General features: G+C 34.4%; 1 protein-coding gene across 4 annotated transcripts; it reads left to right on the forward strand.

Moving 5' to 3' along the window:
- Positions 1-4,801: 4,801 nt before the first annotated feature.
- LOC105559947 lies at positions 4,802-15,584 on the forward strand. 4 transcript variants are annotated; one of them, XM_012008619.1, is made up of 10 exons: positions 5,483-6,079; positions 6,158-6,290; positions 10,862-10,967; positions 11,643-12,143; positions 12,704-12,874; positions 13,168-13,347; positions 13,508-13,681; positions 14,687-14,824; positions 15,043-15,153; positions 15,233-15,584. In XM_012008619.1, the coding sequence occupies exons 4-10, from the start codon at positions 11,692-11,694 to the stop codon at positions 15,360-15,362; spliced, it is 1,356 nt and encodes a 451-aa protein (XP_011864009.1). In that variant the 5' UTR covers positions 5,483-6,079; positions 6,158-6,290; positions 10,862-10,967; positions 11,643-11,691; the 3' UTR covers positions 15,363-15,584. The 4 variants fall into 4 exon arrangements, with proteins under 4 accessions (XP_011864010.1, XP_011864009.1, XP_011864008.1 ...); XM_012008618.1 differs by lacking the exon at positions 10,862-10,967; XM_012008620.1 differs by lacking the exons at positions 5,483-6,079; positions 6,158-6,290; positions 10,862-10,967 and adding an exon at positions 4,802-4,892.
- Positions 15,585-15,872: the final 288 nt, after the last annotated feature.

Here is a 15,872-nt window from a genome sequence, read left to right on the forward strand (position 1 = left end):
TATATGTATTTATATAGCTTGATAGTTGAAACCATAAACGTAAACAGCCGTGTAATATCCGTGCGAGAGTAATTACGAGTTTCCTGCAAAAGTACTCGCATCTCAGAGCTCTTACAATTAGTCGTAAGTGTCACCTGGTATCGTTAAGATAAAGGAAATGGTAGATCGAAGAGGACGTCTGACATACGTTACCAGTCTATTCAAGGTCTTGTGTAATTTTGGAGAACGTGTAATATAACGATTAAAAAAATAGCTGTATCTTTACGATGAAAACAATACATTTTGTATTAATATACTCTTTGTAAAGAAATCTGTCTGCGTGCAGTTTTAATAAAATAGCGTAACGCATTTCTCGTAATTTTTTAAATATCATTCTCATGATATTAGCAACATTTTCCACGAAGAGAGAAAGACGGGAAACCTCGGGTTTCAAATTATTGCTTCATAAGGCAGATAATTCTACTCTCCTCTTCTTTTTATCCCTTTTTAATAAGCCGAGCACGCTCGATAGACAAACTCACGAGACCAGCTAAAAATAAAGACTACCTAAGCGAGTGGCGGCGAGAAGCATTATACGGCAAAGATACGTCTCATTACGGACATACGATGGGACTCCGGGGGGCTCTGACATTCACCCGCTTAGCTTCGCACCGTGTTGAAATTCGAATAGACAGGCAGCCGTCATCCTTGAGCTAGCTTCTGCTTGCAGCCAAGGCCCCGTCGACTTAGCTGTACATCTAAAACGATTAGAAAAATGGCAACGCCACGGAATGTCATTGTCGTCCGGCCTGCACGTCGTACACAGGCCGGAGTAATGTGCGGCTGCAAACACACGCGCGAAACCCGGCCGTCCCGGTGGTCAGCCGCGAAAATAGAGAGCGCGGACACGCCACTTGCGAAACGTACGAATTTCAGGGGGAAATCCTCGGTGCAACCGATTACTCGTTACGTACACCTGGGCACTCGCGCTGAAATCGTATCGCGATCGCATTTAACAGCGAATTCGATTGCTTGCCCTGGTGCACACTGAGTGCGCACTAATAGCGAATTCGGTTGCTTGCACTGGTGCTCACTGCCCAGTGAGAAATGATTCGTCGATCGACGTCGAAGCGACGTCGAATCGACATCGACACCGTCGAATTGACGTCGATTCGACACCATTTCGACGTCGATCGACGAATCATTTCTCACTGGGTGAGTGCACACTAAGACCTGTTTACAGTCAATTCTAATATTTAACTTCGTCTTAAAGACACGTTGAAAAATTATTACTGAAAAATGATCCGCTCGGGATCGCTCAGATCTCAAGAGATATTTAAGGCGATCCCTAAATATAAGAATTGTCTGTATACAAGCTTCAGTGAGCACTCAGTGCGCACTAGTGCAAGCAACCCAATTCGCTAGAAGCCAGTAAGAGCACCCGTTTCACCTTCGAACTTTGTATTCTTCAACTGAAGTCTTATACGTGACACAATATTCTTTTAATGTAATCCCCGAATTATCACTCGCAGATAATTGGGAAAAAATAGGTATACTAATAAACATTGCGTAAAAGAAAGAGAGCGCCGATCGAATAAATTTTCGTCTTGATTATTGTTTCGATGGTGAATAAGTTGTCCATTATGTTAATGAACACAGATACTATTTCTGAGGCAACAGAATCTCCCCCTACCTTAGTCGTGAATATCAGTAACGTATGATTGCGCTCTTCGGAGACAAAGGTTTCCGATCCAGTAATTAAGACTGCGTCTATCGGTCTGCGTTCTCGAATCGATCAGTCCAGATACAAAGAACTCTGCATGGAAATGTTTTTTTTTAGCGACGTCAACCTCGATGTCGATGGCGTAACGCACACATACTCCCGACGTTATCTTATCAGCATGATTTGGATAAAGGAATTCCTGCCGTTTCAACTGAATCTAATAATAACGAAACAGCGCACTACGAAGCGAAATATAAATAAATGTCCTTCCTTTTATTACTTTTTCTAAGAATATAATTAGATTTACGACTACGAAAAGACTATTTTATATATTAATTAATTGTTACCCGATCTGATTTTTCGATTTAAAGTCGCACGCAAATGTCTCTGTGCGTAATTGAATGAATGAATAAAAACAATTTAATTAAATAGAAAGGTTCCGTCTCGAAGAGAAAAAGCAAACAATTAGCGGGCCGTGTGTGCCGACGCGACCGCTGTGTGATAAATATTGCTCTTTTCTTTGTCTTGTAAAACCGTCGCGCGAGCTCATCTCATGCCGCGCACGATCGTGCCTCGTGTCGTTTTGTTGAACGGAACTCGTTATTTTTTTTCCCCTCACTATTTACGTCGATTCAGTCACGTGCTCGCTGATTTTGCAGTATTTTCTCGGACAAAGCGGGACAAAGAAGGAATCGAGGTGATGCCAAACTCTTGAGCGGACTCTGCACTCGCAGCTGCGGGAACGAATGTCCAACCGCGACTTACGCGGAAATTACTTACGCGAAATGACTCAACTAACACTCCTTGCCTTCGTATACATCCGAAAACACGCACGTGCCTGTTCGGTTCATTGTGCGGTGAACGTGCTAGACGAGATGAACTCGACAAGATTGTGCATATTCTTTTTATTTGCCGATATAGTCGTCGCATAGTCTGCGGGCGAAAAGATTGATCGCATCTGACTTCTGAAAAGTTTGTCTGTCAATTAACAGTAAATTCAAATAACACAATTATCATTAATTGTGAATTCAGAAAATCTTCTCTTTTAAGAAGAATATAATCTTAAAAATGTACAATATTTTGACGATTGAACTTAGTCGTGTAGAAAATTTTAGCGACGACCTTGAAATAGGATTTTTCAGAAACTGTATAATAAATTCCAAATTTTTTTCATTGTCGCTATTGGAGAATTTTTCAATGATTTATGAAAATAATAAAAGTCAGTTGTGTAGTTTAAAGTGAAATAAAAAAGTGATCGCTATAAATTACTAAGCCGATACTAAATAAATTAAATGAAATAAAATTTAGAAAATATAGTACAGTATAAATAAAAAATTGCATAAAGCATCAAACAGTCCACTGTTATCAACCGCAGTTAATGGGAAAAGCCGGCGTTTCATTTCAAATTCTGCAAAATCTACGCACCCACGTAGCGATGCAAATGAGCCGACACGTAGTTTAATGCGTTCATCGTGTATGCTTTATTAACGTGACACAGTCGCTGTTTCTCGTAGACGGGAATATTAAATTATTGTCGGGAAGTATTTTACATACAATGGTCTGTTGTTATATTAGGTACTGGGCCACACAAAGACCCACGGCCTCATTGTTTTCTCAGCTTCGCCTCTCTTGAATAATAAATCGGACCAACGAAATTTTGGACGTGTCATCTGAAATTTATTAATTCTTCGGTGGAATATGTTTCTTGCGCATGTGGAGGCGTGTACAATTTACGTTACGAACAAAACCATTAGACAACAGATTGATAACATTGATTAAAGCCAGTGAGAAAGAAAATAATTGTTTTAAGTGAATATTCCTACTTTGAAATTACTTTGATGTTAAATTAATCTTGAAAAATGCATTCCCCTCTTGCGTTTACTTTCGAAGGAAGTATTTTCCCAGGCACAAAACAATGTCTTTGTTCCCTTTTTCCGTCGACCACTCGGTAGCTCCATTGTCTCCCGTCTGCGGCCTTGGCGACGGCTACAAACCGGGACATTATCGAGATTCATTTTCCACTTACCATGGTTTGCATGTAAGAAAGTTTGATTACTGAAAGACAATTGTCAGGCATGTATGGAAATATGGCACAGTTGTGTTTTAATTTTACATGTATATTTGACAAGTATTTGCACAGCCGTGGCATAGTTGATTTAAGAAATATGGTTTTCATTCAACATTTTCGTCAGTGTGTATTTTTTTCTGTCTGAAACTGTCTGAAACATTTTTTTATTTGCTTAGTACTTTTTGAGATATTTTAATGTGCAAATTAAAATGGAACACCCTGTATATACGTGGAGATTAAAAAATTTATTTGGTACTGAATGCAAATGTCTGGAAGCATTCAAATGTTTATTTGTCTTGCCACGCTAAATATTTTATTATTTTAATACTTTTTAAATATTATTTTATACGTTTAAATATCTTTTTTCTTTAAGTTAAAACAAAACTAATGTCTCAATAAATTTGAGATATTAGAATTGTATAAATTACTCACGTAATTATCGACTATGAGTAAGATTTGTTGGAACAGTATTTATGGCTAGTAAGATAAGACACGATCTATTTTGTTTTCTATCACGTTTTTTTATTTTGCTGAACTTATCGCGATAGATAGGCAGATAAGCACGTCGCTCTAAACGTGATTCGAGTGCATTTTATAATAATAGAAAATTGCAAAATCCGTGATACGAAAAAATCCGATACATTCTTATACATATGTACTGCCACATCAAGAAAGACGCAACTGTAATATTTTATAAGGAAGCGTTATAAGCGAAGACCGATAGAAAAGCTTCACTCGAACAATACCACTTATCTCTACCAGCTCGCTAATCTCCCATAAACAACGAAGGATCCCAATACCCTGTGGCGGCTACTGACATACCAAAAGACAAACGAGACGAGGTTTCCTCTAGCCCTACTACCCCCGCCATGGAGAATATGCGGACCAGATACCACCGCTTCGTCGTTGTCACACAGTTAGTTATTCTTCAACCACTCTACCGCTAAGACGTTCGCTGACTTCACCAAATTTCAACGCATTATTGTTTCACCGTATTCTAACTTACTGTAAGGGAAGCAGGAGGCATTTCACTCTCTTGTAAGGAGCTGAAAGTATTTCGCAATATAAACATACATATATACAATATCTTTTATAAAGAGAATAAGACAGTATCAATTTTTGGTGAGTAAAGATTTTTACAATTACTTATACTTTGTTCAGACAATGGATCACTAATCCCCTAATCCCCAGTAAACCCGGTGAATGCAGGGTGGCTGAAAACTAGGGAAGAGATTTGAATTTACAGTATTCTGGTAATTGACTGATTTGACGAGTGATGGCTTATTAATTTCCCTGATTTGTTCGGTTACGAGTTCTTAGTCGAGAACTTGATAATTTCTATAACTCACAATCAGACGTAACAGGGCGTAGCACGGACACGCACCAAGTGGAGACTTTATCGGCAGTGCTTGAAAATGGGTGTAGCGAAATAGTTCCAAAAAGGAAAATGGGCGTAAGGCGCTGTAATCAACCGAGCGAAAACTGTATCGAGTAAAGGCCTTCACACACAAAATTCCGTAAGGACGTAAAACGTAAGCATAAGAAAATCGACCAATCACAGTCGAGAACGTAAGGCAATGACGCAAGCAGTAGCAAATCCAACCTGTTGATTTTCTTACGCTTACGTTTTACGTCCTTACGGAATTTTATGTGTGAAGGCCTTAAAATGCCGGCGTGGCCGCTCTCAGGTTTCTCTCTGGCAGTCTCTGGTTATACGTGACGTAAACTATAGATTTTCAGTACTGGCAATTAATATCGGAACGCAGCCGAGATTGATGGCGGAAATTGAACAGACGCTGCTGACATAACTTGCCAACAGAGTGACAGCAGAAATAAAGCAAACTCTGTTGTTCGGTAGTTATTTAACTGACATAATGATGATTTTACTTGTCACTTAAAAATTACCTGGGCAAAAATAATACAAAAGTGACTTGAAGATGTAAAGAAATTTATTTCAAACTTTTCAAGATATTTGCATGAATTTTCGAAACATTCGTGCCTTTTGAATATATTTGTTAGATTATATGAGTAAATAATAAAACGAACAAGTAATTGTGTACAAAAAAAGATAATTTCATCATGACTGATTTTGAAATTTCATACGCAAATTCCTCATACATTTAACAGAGTGCGCTGAAGTCGTTTTCTGTAATCGCCGCACGTTTGTGACCCCATGTTTCCATCCCCATCCATTATACAACTCCAGACCCCGGACCCCCCAGACGTTCCATGCCGTTTTCCTATATGAGGTTATAAAGGCTAATTAAAACTTAAACTTAAAAATACGAAATATCACGAAGCAATCAATGGTAAGTTCAAATTTAGCTCCACAAACCATGTATCTTATTTTCAGGTGGTTTTAACACTGATCTTTATTTTGTATATAGGTGCTGGTTTAAAGGTATTTTCTGAATAACAATTCGACAGGCGGAGAAGAAAATGTCGCGTTGGTTCCATACAATTAATCAGTGGAAAATCTAATGACGCAAATTCTTCAGAACGAGTAATTGTAATTGCATTGTATGTAAGATGAAGTGTCGAAAGGAGGTCATATCCTAATTTTGGAAACTGAATTAGAATACTCATGACTGATTAATTGAGCATATTTTTTACTATTTAGTCAGTTTCTTTAGAAATTTCCGTTAAAGCCTATGCAATTAATGAAAGATAGAACGGTGAAAACATAACTCGGGGCGCTTATATTTGGCGTGAAACTATCGCATCTCTTCATTCGTCTCGGACTGTTTTATATGAAACAATCTATTCCGTTCTTTCCATTAATTTGTATACGTTTCCAATCTCAAGAAGCAAGAAATATTTTAACTGTTCGCAAATGTACAATAACGATACACAAAATAGCAAGTAATTCTGGAAGTAAAGTTAGCGAAGTTTTTAATGTCCAAAATTCGGATTTGACTTACAAAATACATTAGAATAAGCGAATCTACTTTGGAACACTTTAATGTTTCGTATTAGCCATCACGTAACGTCAGATTTTGATATTGGTGACAAAGAACATCATAAATGAAGATATATTAAATAATAGCTCCGTTGAGAGAGAGAGAGATAATTAATTATGATAAGGGCGATAGCAGTTTTTATGATAATTAATGATCATAAATTAATTTTGTGATGTGTTTCACTTGTGATGCAAACATAGGTGCTGTTTCGAAGTAGGTTCGTTTACCTTACTTTACTTAATTTAGATGTTGTATGTTACGATAATGACTGTTTTTCTGTATCAGGATTTCTACTTTGAAAACGTTATGTCCAGTTTGGAAATTTAAAAAGTTCCGTTTTCTGTTATGCCAGTTTTTCGAATTTTCATCGCATTCCAGTCAGAAGAGAGAAAGGATTTGTTATTTTTGTATTAATGTGATATGGCCATTGTTTCCATTGTTCCCATTTCAGTATATTAATCGGAAAGTTCCGTCCGTTTAGCAGCAAATAGGCGCGTTTTTAGTTTTGACATTTGTCAATAAAATTCAGTACACAAAGGTATACGTTGGCATCAATAACATTGTTTTGTACTGCATCGAAAATGTTGAAATTTGAGCCAAGTGAGCATCATATACGCCAAGTGTTAATCCTTTTGTTCAATATGAAGAAAACTGCAGCTGAAGCTCATCGAGCGCTTGTAGAAACTTATGGTGATAGTGCTCCTTCCTATAAAAGCTGCAGAGAATGGTATCGACGCTTTAAAAAGGGTGATTTTGATATAGAGGACAAAGAAGGTTCTGGATTGCCAAAAGACGAAGAATTGCAGACATTGCTGGACGAAGATCCATGTCAAACCGAAAGTCAACTTGCAGAAACATTAAACTGTGCTCAATCTGTCATTTCCGATCGTTTAAAAGCCTTGGGAAGGGTCTACAAGGAAGGAAAATGGGTCCCATATAAACTGAAAGCTAAGAAACGTTGAAAGGCGAAAAACCACCTGCGAAATTCTGCTTACTAGGCAACAAAGGGGTTTTTACATCGTATCATCACTGGGAATGAAAAATGAATTTATTTGAACAACCCCAAACGTCGACAAACCATTTGCGACCCCGGCCAACCCTCATCATCGACGCCAAAGCGGAATATCTATGGAAATTAGGCAATGCTCGGTATTTGGTGGGATCAGAAAGGTGTGGTGTACCATGAGCTATTGAAAAGTGGTCAAACAGTCACAGAGAGATCTCTACCGAGAACAAATGTTCCGTTTGAGCCGAGCATTGCACGAAAAACGACTAGAATATAAAACGAGACAGCATAAAATGATTTTGCTTTATGACAACGCTTGGTCTCACGTTACAAAACTTGTCAAGGAAACATTGGGACGGAACTTTCCGATACACTTAATATTATATTAATGCTTGGTATGGCATCAGATAAACCGATGACATCGGCACATTGTGTAGCATATATCGATATTATTTATTTATCTGATGCGCTTTATATGTACCTATATACTTCATATGTGTTACAAGAAGACTTTTTGTAAATATATTCTTTTATAATTTGTACCATTAGATACAGCTAAAGGCATATTACAGATTTCCATTAAGCTTTATGTATACAATAATATTAAGAAATAAGTTATGTTTTAAATTTGATTTGTTTGGTAATTCTGAAAGAATCATATTTATATTAATACTCATTTATCGTTTCTTATACTGTTAATACGTTATTATAGATTTATTTTGTATTATAATATTGATACTTAAAGTGCCATATTTCATGCAGTCAAGCTTATTTCTCATCTCTTATAACAATAATTTTATAATTTGTAGTGTAAATAAAGCTGCTGTCATACAATTTTGCGTAATATTTTTCTCTTGGGGTATCATAGTCAATATGTTATTAAAAAAATAAGTCATCGAAACTTTGCCAAAATGTAAATAAGATCAATATGATCTTATTCATATTTTTCTAATGGGCTTTTAAATGGTGTCATTGTGAGTTTTATATTCCACCTGGAGGCCGCGGTTCTATTTGTTTTAGCCCTTCATATAAACGACGTTTACATTTTCGGCTAAAGTGATTAAGTTCTAATTAATTTGAATCAATAGCTAATTTAAATTACATAATAAAAGTGTTTTTAGCATTTTCTTCGTATTCTACGAATGGAGATATCATGACATAAATTTCTAATTTGACATTAATGTATATTAAAATTTTTAAGTAATCACAGTAAGCCACAGCAGAATTTTCCTATTTTCGACACCAGGGATCATTTTCTAAGTCAAGAGCATGGTTATTATATGCCATATTATATCATACTATAAACACACACATACATACACATTCTCTTTCTCTCTCTCTCTCTTTCTGACTTGTGGTATTGAAATTCTGATACCTTCGCTTTTACATTTATAATATTTTTAGACACTGTGTGTGTAGATCTTACTAAACAGTGTACTAAACAGTATTATTAAAACCATGAAAAGTTTTATCTATGTTATTCAATAGAATAAGAAGTCATTTTGCCCTTAAAAAGGAGAACGTTTATATATCTTTACTTTAACTTTGTCCAAACAGTTGAATTAAGATCAATAAAGCAGTTGTGATCTATATAAATATAATATTTTTAATACGTTTTATAATAAATTATACTGATAAAAATGTAAATCTCCTAAACCATTAACGTGATAACCGTACTTAAATATTTTTATAGCTCATCCAAGTGCGCTATTGAGATATACATATGTGCTTGGTATGAATAATGTGTTTGCGCATGTATGTATGTAGATTTATGCATAATATATGAATGAATATATGTGTATATATGAATTTTTGTGCATTTACATTGAACTGTGTGTCTTTATATAAAATGTTTCGTGCGCGCGCGCGCGAGTATATGTTATTATACATACACATAACACATCACCTACTTAAGGATTTGTTAGTTACAAATACAAAGAATAGTACAATAAATAATTGTTATTATTATACTAATTTACATATCAGTTTTTTTACAATATGCTCTATACAAACAAGTAAAATAATTATATGTGATTTTACTGTCAATCATAAATTGGTGTTAATTTTTAATATCACATCTTTTGTACGTCAGGAACGCATGTACATACATGCATTGTTTTTTTACCTTTTGTAAAAAGATAATCTTGTACTGATTATAACTTATAAGGGAAGGCTCAGTATTGAACTCCGCCGATTTCGATGACACTTTGCAAACTTGCAGAGTTCTTCAAAATACATATATAATATTCCTGCATATCTGTCTGACCTGTTTTGTAGAAACTTGACGCTGTCGTAAAATGAGTTCTACCCGTTTCTCGCAAACAGTTCATAGTCTTCATCTTCAAATAGAGGTGTATCGTTATGTTTCCGTAGACCGTTGTATTGTACATTGCCAAGTTTAATTAAAATCAGCAGATCAGTTCTGAGCCTTCTCTTATAAGGGAGGTATTCTGAGAGTTTGTATTGTATTTTACCTTTTTACTTTTCGTCATCGAAAGTCATTAGGACATTCATACAGAAGATGAATGGCCATTAATGCATGGGCATTCAATTAATACACGTAGTGAGGAATGAAATACTTGGTAAGACTTTCGTGATTCTCCGACTCTTATTTTATCACATTACTTAAATTTAAGATCGGCCGTTCTTACTTTGTTCACAAGTAAACGATTCGGTTTAATTCGTGTTAAGATGCCCGTTAGTCAAAGATGCCTTTTTGTTAACATTTACTTCGTAATTCATCACATGGTCATATATTTTAGTAGTAATGTAAGTGACGCGTGCATAGATGTCTAAATTTATGAAGTTAAATTTTAAAAACCTGAGATCTATTCAAATCAAGTGATTTGTATAATATTGCATTGTTGTTTGGTATTATTTTATTATTTCTTTTCATTAAAGTGGATTTATTCAACATATTTTGTGAATCCACGTGAAACAGTTGTCTCTGACTCAATAGCCATATTTTCATGACGCGAATTCTAAGCACAAAATTGCTGCACTCTTATATTAGAATAGAGTTTCTTAATGTATTGTGTGAATGCTCTAACATTCGACGAATGTATATTTCAAGCAAAAAGTATTAACTTTTAACACATTTCCTTTTTATTGTGTCTATTACCCAGGTAGAACAAGGGTTCACGATGACGTTAAAATGATGCTGCAGTTACAACGATATAACTTTTAAGTGATGAATAAAGCCATGATGATTTCAGAAATCGCAATAATGACGTTAGTTTTTTATTGCAAAACTGCCTCTTTGTCCAGGATGAACGCAAAACTCTTAACGTCGTCACGCTGTTATTAAAAGTTTTATATTTACCCTGAGAAAGTTATGCAATAAAGCACTAACGTCATTATTATGATTATTGAAACTATGATATATTGCAAAGTGATCATAAAGGAATATATATATAACATATTATGCGAATATAATTCAACTGATATTTGTATATGAAATGTGTATAACGCATGGAAATGTATTAAGGGATTATAGTGCGGTCATTATTTGAGATTACGTTAGCGCATAATTTTATATTTCTAATAATTTTTAAAACGGGAAACTTATAGTCAACCTGACTGGCAAATTCCTTTATTTGTTTAATACTAGATTATAGTATATTTAATACTCTGACTATAAGTTGACTATAAGTTTCCCGCTTTAAGTTTTAATCATCACTGGTGACTATAAACAAACTCTCCCTTCGTTTTCTAATATTCTTTTGCCATAGGAAAGCTTAAATATTAGTTTACACAAAATTTGCATTGTGACTATTGGTTTATTCCTATTTCAACAATATAACTAGGGGATCTTCTCCCGGCTTACCCTATATTTTAATGAGAAATTATATCGCTTTCTTCGACCTTTTATGTCCAACTTCAAAGAAGTTTTTCTTATAATTTCAGCAAGCAATCATATTTAATATCAAACACTGTGTGATATAAAACGACTAAAATGGTAATTGAGGAATGGATGTGGAAACATTATACAAAAGAAAATTCTGACACACTAAAGTGCAATCGTTGCGAAGAAGTATTTTCTAATCATGATAGACTGCAAATCTTAAAATATCACTTATACGATGAACATGAAATAACAGAATTAGACGAACATCCAAGGCGTTACAGCATAAAGGAAAATTACAAAATAACATGTCTAACGGCAACATGCAAGCATTGCATGAAAAGAATTAATCTGGCAATGTATGGCGTGCATATTTTAATAATTCATTTAAAAGTTATTCACCCGGATAAATATAATTTAAAGAAAGGAAAAAGAAGATCACGCTTATGGGACAAGTACGATGAAAGAGGCAACTATGCAACGTGCAAAGGATGTAACAGAACCATAACAATAAAGGGTAAATGTCCTACAACAAATTTAAAGCAGCACTTATTACATTGCCGGTATGTATACGTCTCACAATTATTTAAAACATCGATGTGTATATAATAGGCAGGGTTGGAGAAGTTATATGCTTTATAAAAGTATCCAGTTATAGTTACAGTTTTTTCGCTAAAAATGTAACTAATATGCAGTTACAAGTTACCTTCTGAAAAGTAACGCGTTACAGTTACGGTTACTCAAAAAGTAACGAATCGTTACTTTGCAGTTCCTTTCTTGTATTGAAAATAAAAATATCAAATCTGCATTTGAATTGTGAAGTGTCGATAAAGGTTTTTATGCGCGAATGCAAGGCCTGATGCGATCTGTGGTGGTTTAAAATATATATAAAGTAACTATTAATGTAGCTGAGTAAGAGAAAATAACGAAGTTAAGTTAGAGTTACCAAAAAAAGTAACTGTAACTGTAAACTTCGTTACAAGTAATGAGTTACTTCCCAACCCCGATAATAGGTTTACTGATGAAATAATATCTATGGACAATGTGTGAATGTAATGCCAATATACAGTTATTGCAAGAAATTAATTAATTTGACATCTTACCGCGTTTATTTTTTCATAAGCCACTTCAATAATGATAAATACCAGTTCAAGAAGATACGAAGAATATCACGCGTATGGGATGAGTATGATGTAACGGACAAGAACGCAACGTGCAAAGAATGTAAAAAAATAGTTAATATAAATGTTAAACATCCAACAATTAAATTAGGCCAACACTTATTCAATTGTCGGTTAGTATACATCTGAGAAATATTTGAAATATTGAAAAGTACATAATAGATTAAGAACTGGTTATTCCAACTCCTTGGTAAATTAACTAATAGTTAAATCACATACATATCTTTGTTTTTCCTTTAAATTAGACAAAGATAGGTGTTTACTTTGACTATTTGTTAGCTTACCAAGAGGTTGAAAAAACCAGCCCTTAATGATGAAAAAACATGCAGAGTAAGTGTGAAAACATAATAATACAGTTATAGTAGAAAAAATATTTGACATTGTACCACATTTATTCTTTCATAAGCAATTGTAAAATTGATAACCCGGATAAAGCTAAATTAGAGACGATGCCAAAAATATCAAGCGTATGGGATAAGTATGATGTAACGGACAACAATGCCACGTGCAAAGCGTGTAAAACAACAATAACGATATATGATAGAGCTTCAACATCAGATGTAACCAGACACTTACTTCATTGTCCGTAAGTACACATCCGAGGAACATTTAAAATATTTATGTGTTTGTAATAGATATAATGATAAAATAGTGCCCAAAAAAGCTTATAAATATATAATCGCAATATGCAACTATTGTAAAACTGATTAATTTTATATCTAACCTTGCATCTATTCTTTCATAAGCCGCTTAAAAATAAAAGATTCGAGTAAATCTAAATTAGAGCGAAGAATATCACGCGTATGGGAAAAGTACGATGTAACGGACAACAATGCCATATGCAAAGGATGTAAAAAAACATTAAAAATAAATGGTAGATATCCAACGTCGTGTTTAAGACAACACTTAATTTACTGTCGGTATGTATACATGTGAAAAACATGTAAAATTACAATAGGTATAAAAGAGGTACAAAAATACAATAGCATTTAAAGAAAGCGTAAATACAAGATTTTATAATGGCACAAATATAATAATGATAAATTTTGGTTAAAGAATCGCGAACGTCCGGCTGTGTGTGTTGGATTAAAATAAAACAACGGTCGTATTGGCGTAAATCTTTCTTTTTATTCAAAATGTTTCTCTTGTTTCGATGCAGCGTTGAGAGAGATCAAGTAATGAGCGGAACGACTTTTGAAGGAATCTTTCTAATTTCGTAATTTTTTCAAGTACTTTTGTCACAGCGACTTTGATTCACTTCAGACCCTTTTATTGACATTTTTAGTTTTGACAACGGAAAATAATCGCACTAAATCTGGAGAATCAGATCAATGGTTGAGAATGCATATTTTTTAAGAGTCAGAATTTGCTTAAGAGCGAGTACCGTTTGACCCTCTGAAACAAATCCATGTAATTGCAAGACCAAGACCCGAATACAAAAAGCTTGGTAGCTGGTTACTCTTGTATGACAATTCACCGGCCCACAAGATTGTTATCATCAAGCAGTTTTTGACACAAAAACGAGTGTACGTTCTTGACCATTCATCTTATTCTTCAGATTTAGCACGATTTTCTTCAGTTTCCGAAACTGAAAATCCTGATGAAGGGACCCGATAGAATAATATACTGAAGCAATCAAAGTTGTCGTGTGTAACAAGGCGATTATTCAAGGCAATTCAGAAAACAGAACTCGAAAAATCGTTCAGTTCATTACTTGATCGTCCTCCAACATCGATGCAGGAGAAACATATTTCGAATAAAAAATTCATTTATAAATACGACTATTGTTTTATGTTTTATAGCGTCAGTCCGGTTATTTATCGGATAGCCTGCGTATTTATAATAAACTTTTATAATAAATTATTATAATTTATCTTCATTAAGTACAATGCATGTTTTACTAATCATATTGTGTATAAATACAGAGCTGAGCAGACTACTTCAAGATCATTGAACGATAATCCCGATTTCCATGGCAATGGGCCTCAAGAAGAAAGTGCAGTACGAACAAACACCCGGAAGCTATTTAAACGAAAGAAAGAAGAAACAGAGACAAGTGAAGAGTAATTATTCACTTTACTTAAAGTATAAAACATAAAACATCTCACAGATTACCATAAATACAAATTCTGATACTTGAAGAGATTACAACTCACTAAGTTTGAATTGAAAAAAATTAATGTTTTGGCCGAATGATCCAGTAATACGTACATGCAAAACTTAAAACATTAATTGTTCTATCGCACTTTCCATTTGTTAGTCACTTCTCATTTTAATGCAGGTCCTATTCAAGTTCAGAATTTGAGAAAGATCGGGATGAGGTTTCAGTGAAATGGAAGACAGAAGCGAAAGTATACAATTTGAGGAAAAGAAGAACATACTTTGTTGATGAGTAATGCATTATTGTATCTTAAAAATGAATTCCTTTATTACAGTTTCTACCCTTCTAATCTCTCTTTGATTAATTGCAGAGATACGTCGAGTGCTTCATCAGGAGACGAAGATCTTAATGATACTGTGCAATTTCAAAGTGAAATACAAACATCCAATGAGACAAATCTATTAGAAGAAATAGAAAGGAAGGACTTTGATTTCGAGTGATTCTATTTTTCATTTGCATTATACAACGTATATAAAGAAATGTTAAAATTGAATGTTAGCAATAACATTTTAATCTATCGACGTAAAATGCATTATGCAAAAAATGTTGACGACAAGTGTAGATACTACTGCTGAAGATTTATTCATGAGCAAACATTTTTGTTTATTTGCTACCAAAACTATATCCAAGTCCGCGTTCTTTTTATTATACTACATTTATGTATACATATAGTGTTATTTTATATTTAGCGTTATTTATGTTTAATTTTTATTACAATGCAAATATACAGGGTATTAAAAATTAAAAAAAAATTAAGGAAGGAGAAGTGCCAATGTGAGCCACAAAATGAACGGATCTCAGTTCTCACAGTACGAATTAAATTCTCTCTTTAATGATATCAAGTATAAATACGTTTCGACCCTTCTTCGGGTCTTCCTCAGTTAGTCTACAATGTGAGAATTATAAACTGGTAAAATGGTAAAACTTATGCAATAACAAATGTAGATAAT

This window comes from Vollenhovia emeryi, unplaced genomic scaffold, assembly GCF_000949405.1.
Source record: "Vollenhovia emeryi isolate VEMERY1.0 unplaced genomic scaffold, V.emery_V1.0 DF939248.1, whole genome shotgun sequence".
In the NCBI taxonomy this organism is placed as follows: domain Eukaryota; kingdom Metazoa; phylum Arthropoda; class Insecta; order Hymenoptera; family Formicidae; genus Vollenhovia; species Vollenhovia emeryi.